We start from the raw sequence: 9,086 nt of genomic DNA, 5'->3' as shown, positions 1-9,086 counted from the left end.
ACTGTTTGCTCTGGCCACGGCTGTTTGTTATGCCACCGTTCACTCCACCACTCTGTTGCCAACGGCCCTGCACAGTCACCTTCTGCTGCCACCTGCCACTGTGACCTCTGCGAGTTGGTTTCTTGAGGTTCCACCGGCTCTCAGTGATTTCAGCTGAACTCTCACTGAGGGAACCCCGCTGCTAGTGCAGTCTGGGCCGTCCCTTCCACAGAAACACTGTCCCACAGCAGGATTAAGCACTTGGACCTGATTGTCAGTGATTTCAGCTGCAGCGGTGGCTTAACAGAACAAAAGACTCTCTATGGAGCCTAATCAGCTCTGTCTTTAAACAGTGGAAAGGGACAGTTCCCCACCCTCTCTCTTGATGCCTTCAATCAGCACAAGCTAAGTACAGTTCTACTGCCCTTTACTCATACAATAAGAACAACATTTCATTCCCCCGTCCCCGGCCAGCATTCAAGTGGTTTGTAACCCAGCCCCAACCAAAATCTATCGCTTGGGCAACACAGCTGTTTGCTGGATACCTAGTTAGATTAGGTGTGAATGTAAATATAATCTATCCCTGAAGCCTTAGCCCCCAGTGCATCACTAGCTGTCAGGGAGAGCTCATTTAGACTTCGCTTACAAATCATCATTTGAAATTATTAGGTTGGCCAACACCACTGAAATGAATGCACTGACATTGTCATAACAAACAATAGCTGTATAAGGAAGCTAGTTTATGTTCATACTTTTCAAATCTATTATACTTTTTCTGATACATGTATTTTATCATACACTGTAGGTGCTTTTAAAGTGTGCATTAATGTTTCAATTTCAGTTCAAATTTCCAACCAGTCAGTAAATTGGCATGTAACTAGTTCACAAAACTGGGAGGAATGGTGTTGGGAAAATTGAGGGGGTTGTACACCCACTGCCCCAGTGGGGTGTAGGAAGATCACTGGAAGGTGGAGAGGGGGCAGCTTGCTGTCCGTGGGTGCTGAGCACCCGCTAATTTTTCTCTGTGGGTGCTCTGGCCCTGGAGCACCCACAGAGTCGGCGCCTATGGCCTGGGATACAGACATTGTACGTGAGGTTAGCACAGGCAACAACTTCCAAGCATTGCATAGTCTGAACACTAAATGGGATTTTGTAAGACTCATCCGTATTTTGAGTCAAACAAACACACAGTTGAAAAGGTTTTGTCTCCAGTTACGAGTCTGTTTATTCTTAGCTAATGCCATCTTCCTAGGCCTGCCAGCGTCACACCGTGTAGTCCATCACTGGCTAGCCAGGGAGGGCTAACAGCTCCCTCCCGTGTGAATGGGCTGTCACCGAGCCACGCGATTCCCTGGATATCTCTACAAGCCCAATGGCATTAGCCATAGGTGTCAGGATAGAGACATTATCCCTGTACTAGTCCCTGTAGGCACATCTCACAGTGAGCGTGAGGCTTGAGGAGTTATCAGCTTTCAGTAGAGCCTTCACATGCCACCCTTCGGGGTAAATACCAGGGAAGCAGTGCCTTAGGTGTAGTGAGTTTGTCAGGTCTGAGACCAGAGTGATTTGTAAGGGACAGTGAACACGTCACTGGTTGGCACTAACTATCCCTGCCTTTGGGGGGGGGGCAGTGATGTGTAGTGGTTAGAGGGGGGGGCTGGAATTCAAGATTCTTGAGTTCTTTCCCCATCTCTGGGAGGGGAGCGGGTTCTTGTGGCTAAAGCAGGGGGGCTGGGAGCCAGGACTCCTTGGTTCTATCCCTGCCTCTGCTGTGTTATTTCCCTTCTGGTGCTGCACAGACATAGCTCCCAGCTATATGGTATCCCACAGGCTACCACATCCCCTTCGCGTGGTCACAGACTCAGCAGGGTCTTCTCAGAAACCCTACCATGACAGTTGCTGTGATCGGTGCCGATGGCTGCTCGGCCAAGCCCCATTCTGCTCACGACTGGACTACCCTGAGAAAGATCAAAGGTCCACGTTCCCACCCTCCCCACCGACATCAGTCGCTGTCATCCACAGCCCCCACCACAGAGACACGGGCAGGGAGCTGAGCAAGGATGAGGCCAGGTGAGTAAGAGCCTCTGATGTGCATAGCTGTGAGCTGGCACCCAGATCATCACTGGATCCCGCGAGACATGTCTCCTTCAAGGTCATCTCTGTCCAGCAGTGCAATATGCAGCCAGCTGTGTCTGATGTGCGGCTGACATACAGCTTGTCCTTTCCCCCAGGCCACATGATTGGCAGTGGTTGAAAACTCAGACATCTGAGTCCTGCATTTAGATGAGTGTGTGGGCAACCTTGAAGTTTCCTGCCCCCCGAGCCTCCCCAAACTGAGTTTATAAAATCCCCAGGCCTGAGGCAGATGCATCGTCCCTGTACTGACTGCAAACATGCAGTTACAGATCTTGCTCCTGCTCCCCATGGCCTTTCTCCTGCCCCCCAAGACTTGGGCTGGTAAGTACGGCTTGGCTTGGGGGCCCTTAGACTTTGGGGTTAAAGATGGGGTCTTAGGGATTGGGTTCAGTGGGTAGTATCCAGGGGCGACTCTGCCAATTTCGCCGCCCCAAGCATGGCGGCATGCTGCGGGGGGCGCTCTGGCGGTCGCCGGTCCCGCGGCTCCAGTGGACCTCCTGCAGACGTGCCTGCAGAGGGTCCGCTGGTCCCGCGGCTCCGGTGGAGCATCCGCAGGTATGCCTGCGGGAGGTCCACCGGAGCCGCGGGACCAGCGGACCCTCTGCAGGCACGTCTGCAGGAGGTCCACTGGAGCCGCGGGACCAGCGGACCCTCCACAGGCACGCCTACGGGAGGTCCACTGGAGCCACCTGCCACCCTCCCGGTGACCGCCAGAGCGCCCCCCGTGGGATGCCACCCCAAGCACGCGCCTGGCGTGCTGGGGCCTGGAGCCGGCCCTGGTGGTATCTAGGGCCTGTTACAGTCTGAATCCCTATGATCACCCCTTTTACAGGACTATGATACATTTTATACAAAGCATGTCTTGTGAGGTATCATCGGAAAACTCCTAATTTGCTCATCTTTATTGTCCTGGTAAAATATGTGTGGCATCGAAGGTTTTGAGATTTTACTGTATGGTGTTACTAAGGGCTTGGCTACACTTACAAATTTGCAGCGCTGCAGCAGGGTGTGAAAACACACCCTCTCCAGCGCTGCAAATTGCGGCGCTTTGAAGCGCCAGTGTGGTCAAAGCCCCAGCGCTGGGAGCGTGGCTCCCAGCGCTGTCCGTTATTCCCCACAGGGAGGTGGAGTACGGACAGCGCTGGGAGAGCTTTCTCCCAGCGCTGGTGCTTTGACCACACTTAGCGCTTCAAAGCGCTGCCGCGGCAGCGCTACCGCGGCAGCGCTTTGAAGTGCTAAGTGTAGCCACAGCCTAAGACATGTTCCAGATCTGGAGAGTAGTCACAAACCAGTTCACCAGAGACAAAAGGCTAACCAATGCCTCAGCGATGTGTCAACTAATCAAATGGACCATCACCTGGTTAAGTGGCCATTATTCGTCAGGAAAGAGGATATTGGTGAAAAATTTACATATTGATGAACAAAGAGCTTGGGGTTCCTGTCTACAGAGTTTGTTTCTTCAACCCCAGCTGAAGACGTTTCTCAAAAGAAGAGAAACAATTAGAAGAGGGGGAGAAGCTGCCCCAAATGATCTCTCCCTTTCTCTCTACCCATGGCATTCACAAAACCGGGATTAACAACAAGAATTTTGGTTATAAATTGGAGACACATCAGTTGTAAGTAACAGAGGAGGAGAAGGACCTCGGAGTATTGGCTGATCACAGGATGACTATGAGCCGCCAATGTGATATGGCCATTAAAAAAGCTAATGCGGTCTTGGGATGCATCAAGCGAGGTATTTCCAATAAACATAAGGAGGTGTTAGTACTGTTATATAAGGCACTGGTGAGATCTCATTTGGAATACTGTGTGCAGTTCTGGTCTCCCATGTTTAAGAAGGATGAATTCAAACTGGAACAGGTACAGAGAAGGGCTACTAGGATGATCCGAAGAATGGAAAACCTGTCTTATGAAAGGAGACTCAAAGAGCTTGACTTGTTTAGCCTAACCAAAAGAAGGTTGAGGGGTGATATGATTGCTCTTTACACATATATCAGAGGGATAAATATCAGGGAGGGAGAGGAATTATTTAAGTTCAGTACCAATGTGGACACAAGAACAAATGGTTATAAACTGGACATTAGGAAGTTTAGACTTGAAATTAGATGAAGGTTTCTAATCATTAGAGGAGTGAAGTTCTGGAACAGCCTTCCAAGGGGAGTAGTGGGGGCAAAAGACATATCTGGCTTCAAGACTAAGCTTGATAAGTGTATGGAGGGGATGGTATGATGGGATAGCCTAATTTTGGCAATTAATTGATCTTTGACTATTAGCAGTAAATATGCCCAGTGGTCTGTGATGGGATGTTAGATGGGTTGGGTTCTGAGTTACTACAGAGAATTCTTTCCTGGGTGTCTGGCTGGTGAGTCTTGCCCACATGCTCAGGGTTTAGCTGATCACCATATTTGGGGTCGGGAAAGAATTTTCCTCCAGGGCAGATTGCCAGAGGCCCTGGAGGTTTTTCGCCTTCCTCTGCAGCATGGGGCATGGGTCACTTGCTGGAGGAGTCTCTGCACCTTGAGGTCCCTTCTGACCTTAAAGTCTATGAGTCTATGAAAAACTGGAAGAACAAAGGAAGCAGCACTGGACTGGGGGAAGGCTCCTGGCTGAAGGAAATTTAGTAAATAAGATTGTCAGTGCCCATCTAGGGGCTACCTGGCCTAATCTGGGGTGATGTGGGCCCCCAATGCCATTACCTCAAGGCAGTGCGATTACTGAACCACTCCTAGTGTGCTTGACACCAATTCTCCACGCAGCAACGTCCATGGGGTGTCCAGTCTGGGGGAGAGTTGAGCAGGGGGCAGGGTTCCAGGCACAGGGATCCCCCAGGGAGAGCTGAGCAGGGGGTGAGTTGAGGATGTGGGGACTTCGTTTCAGGATGGGGAGCTCAGTCCCAGCCTGGCCCAGGGAGACAATGGGCCTCTTTGTATGAACCTGGTCTCCCCCCAGGTGAAATCATTGGGGGAAAGAAAGCGAAGCCCCACTCCAGGCCTTACATGGCCTATCTGGATATACGAGAAGGAAACAAGAGCTACAACTGCGGAGGGTTCCTGGTGTCAGAGAACTTCGTGCTGACGGCCGCTCACTGCAATGGAGAGTAAGTACCTCTGTAAGGGGATGTTGGGGCAGGTCGGGTGTTAGCAGATGATGGGGGAATTGGGAGTCTTGGCACTGTCATAGGTTGCAGGGAAGGAGCAGTGAGTGTGGTAGGCTGGGAGAGCAGAGCCCAGGGCTCTGATCTGCTCAGGGGGCATCGGACTGTCTCTCTAGGGGCCTTTGCAAACCATGGTCCAGCTCCAGTGCTGGGTAAATCAGTGGAGCTACGGCCCAGTGAGGGTGTGGCCCATTGCCCAGATCGGGGCAGGGAGGCACTCACAGCCCCAGGATGGCTTTGTGCCCACAGGGCAAAGACCCCTGTGTGGATCTAGCTGGGCTGCAGGGAAGATGAGACCAGGGGCTGGGAGGACAACGGGGAGTGAAGGAGTTCAGGGGAACAGCACAAGGGGCTGGGGAAACACAGGCTGGGACCCCAGCACCACTGGGCAGGGACTTTGTGCCGCAAACAGCACCCTCTAGCGGGGAGAGGCCCCTTGTCCCATTCCCCCATCTCCTCTAAGTCAGCCAGTCCCCAGCCCTGGGGCCGGATCGCAGCTGGCAATGTGCACAGTGGTAGATACGCTTTTCCAGGCCAGCAGCTGAGTCTGGGATCATGGCCTGAGATCCCCGGCTGCCCTGTCCCCTCCATATCACTGTTCATGAGTCAGACCCACATGTGCCCATCCCCCACCTCACGTACACTCCTGCCCCATATGCCCCATGTATTGCTCTTGGCTTTTACAGTGAGATTATTGTCAAGCTAGGAGCCCATAACATAAAACTGTGGGAATGGAACCGACAAAAGATCAACATGTGCCACCGGATCCCTCACCCACAACACGACAAGAAGACTTATAACAATGACATCATGCTGCTGCAGGTACCACCCCCATCCCATCACCCCGCCCCCACTGAGACCATGGTTATGGGTTTTGCTGGGGATTGGGGTGTCCTTGAGTGCGACCCGCACATTGATCTCGATCGTTCTTGTGTCTCAGCTGGCGAAGAGAGCGAAGATGAACAAATGGGTGAAAACCATCGCCCTGCCCCGCGCCGGAGAGAGAGTAAAGCCAGGGACCGTGTGCAGTGTCGCTGGCTGGGGCAGCAATAGCACAGAGAGTGAATCATACCCAGCCACACTCCAGGAGGTGGACGTGGTGGTGATGCAGGATGCCGTCTGTCCGAGGAATCATAACGGGCCATATCGTTACTATAACGCCTCCAGCATGATGTGTGTGGGGGATCCAAAGAAGAACAAAAACTCTGCAATGGTAAATGTGCTCCTGGCTTCAAATGTCCTTGATAAGTCGTAAGGCTGTTGGTGTTGCAGTTGAGCCTACAAGTGGCTATCAGGGATCAGGCCCCACTGCACTAGGTGCTGTACAAATGAATGGGAAAATAACTTGTCTTTTCTCAGGGGGAGGCAGAGAACAGCTGGACAGGGGAGTGGGTGTGGCATTGAAACCAGCTGGGCTGTGGAGGGACCAGTCAGAGACTGGGGGACACTGAAGCAGCTGCATGGGGGGTGTTACTGAGCTGCCCATCAGCAAGAAATAACTCGTGAGCTGTTCTCCATCTGTGGTTTTTTCATTTCACAGGGCGACTCTGGGGGGCCTTTGGTGTGTGGTCAAACAGCCCATGGCATCGTCTCTTGGGGATCCCGAAAGGGGACCCCCCCCGGGGTGTACAGAAGAGTCTCCACCTTCATCCCTTGGATACAGGAGACAATGAAGAGGCTGTAGCCCTGAGCCGCTCCAGGAATCGCTGTACGGGCCAAAGCTGCATCACTTCTGTCCTTTGGAGAGGCCCAGACATAGGGCCTGCTTTGCCGAAGAGCTGAGCCCCCTCCTCCAGCCTTTGTTTCCCTCAGGCAGTCCCCAACCCATGAGCATCATTGCAGGGAGCCTACAGGATTTAGGAGACAGGTTCAGAGCCAGCTCCTGTTGGCTCCCTTGGGAATCCCCACCCTTAGGCTGCCTCTTCACTAGGGAAACAGCTGGTTTATTTCACCTGGGGTAACACACACGAGCCAAATCCTGGGGAAGACGCAGTGATTTGTAGCTCTCCTCCGTGTCACCCGGTTGATGATTGTTTATGGGAAATCCTCATCGTTACCTGACATGCTAAGTCATGTTAAAACTGCAGCCTGCCCTGTCCTCACTGGGCCTTTTCTACATATTAGTTCCCCCTGGGGGGGCCACTTCCCATTCCAAACACATCTGTTCCCAGTGCTGGCCAGGTCAGTGAGAACGGAGCTCAGCAAAGGCTGCACTGAACTGATTGCAGATCAATCCCCAGCGCTGATCCCATCTCCCCTGCTGCTCCCTGCTGCATTTTGCTCACTGCTTTGTAGCCAGCAATGAATAAAAACTGAAGTTACCAGAAAAAGTGATTCTGGGAATGAGGGATCAACATGAGCCTTGAAATCCAGAGCAGCTGCTGCATCTGTCCGGGCCAGGAGGGAATTAATCCCCATAGGGGAAGGCTGGGCTTGTGGTTAATGCACTAGGCTGGGATCTAGGACACCTGGGTTCAGAGATTTCATGCAGACTGTCATACTCCTGGGAGAATTCTGCCACAATATTTCAAAATTCTGCATATTTTCTTTGCCAAAGTAACAAAATACAATCACACCAGTTTCAATTATTTTGGAATTTATTTCAAAATATGTGGCAGTATGTATATCTGTAACAATACAGAGACACAAAAATCGCCAGCAGTAGAGAATTAAAGAAATCCCTACAACTCAATTCCTGTTTCTCTGCCCCCTGCCCCGAGCACAGATATGGGGTATCCCCCCACCCCAGACAATCACCCCCTCCTGCCAAAGCCCAGCTGTGTGGCACCCCCAGCTCAGAGTCCTGCACCCCTTACCCCCAGAACCCAGCTGTGGACCCCCCAACCCAGACACCACCCTCTCTCCCCGCCCCATGAGCCCAGGGATCCAGAGGGACAGACAGGCTGATGCTGGGTACCCGGCTTGTATGGAGTTTCCTGCCTGCTGCTGCCTTCCTTCGGGATGTGCTGAGAACTGCAGCTGCTGGGAATGCTCCAGCTCCCTCCTGCTCCCCACTGCAGTGTCTTCTATGCGCCAGCTGCACTCTGCCGGGTCCAGTGGCCCCTTGTGGAGGCCAGCAGCTTTGCAGCCCATTTCGCGGGGGGGGGGGGGGCAGAAATGCTGTCCCACCACAAGTGATTTCAGCTCTAGTGAGCACTTAACAAAACAAAAGTCTCATAATGGAGCCTATTTAGCTCTGTCTTTGAAGAGTGGGGAGGAAACAGGTTAAATCAGACCAGGGACCCTTAGGCAAAAGCCACATCTCCTGAAAGAGACACTTGTCCTCCTCCCCCACCCCCCGACTTATATTTGAGGCCCTGGCTTAGCAAGTTGCTTTCAGCTGAGGGTGACCCCCTCAATCAGGACAGGCTAAGCACAGTTCCGCTCCCTTTCCTTGTAGAATAAAGATAATAACACTGATATCATTTCACACCCCCTGCATTCATTACTAAAGGGATTTGAAACCCAACACCAGCCAAAGTTGATCACTTTGAGCAACATAACTTCTGTCTGCCGGATACCTAGGCAGAGTAGGTGTGTTCATGTACATACAAGCAGCAAAGAGTCCTGTGGCACCTTATAGACTAACAGACATATTGGAGCATGAGCTTTCATGGGTGAATACATGCATCCGACGAAGTGGGTATTCACCCACGAAAGCTCATGCTCCAATATGTCTGTTAGTCTATAAGGTGCCACAGGACTCTTTGCTGCTTTTACAGATCCAGACTAACATGGCTACCCCTCTGATACTTGACATGTACATACAGTTTGCTGCTGAAGTCTCCCCCCTTCCCAGCTAGCTGTCGGGGGGAGC

At 52.1% G+C, this 9,086-nt stretch overlaps 1 protein-coding gene across 1 annotated transcript; it reads left to right on the top strand.

The window, feature by feature from the left end:
• Window positions 1-2,372: 2,372 nt before the first annotated feature.
• Window positions 2,373-6,953, top strand: LOC123348930 (granzyme H-like). The gene is made up of 4 exons (XM_044986631.1): window positions 2,373-2,436; window positions 5,065-5,212; window positions 5,956-6,091; window positions 6,810-6,953. Exons 1-4 carry the CDS (start codon window positions 2,373-2,375, stop codon window positions 6,951-6,953), a joined length of 492 nt encoding a protein of 163 aa, XP_044842566.1.
• The last annotated feature ends 2,133 nt before the right edge of the window (window positions 6,954-9,086 follow it).

Source organism: Mauremys mutica, chromosome 13 (assembly GCF_020497125.1).
Source record: "Mauremys mutica isolate MM-2020 ecotype Southern chromosome 13, ASM2049712v1, whole genome shotgun sequence".
NCBI classification, from domain to species: domain Eukaryota; kingdom Metazoa; phylum Chordata; order Testudines; family Geoemydidae; genus Mauremys; species Mauremys mutica.
Note: the sequence above shows the minus strand (reverse complement) of the source record. Positions and strands in the feature narration are given on the sequence as shown.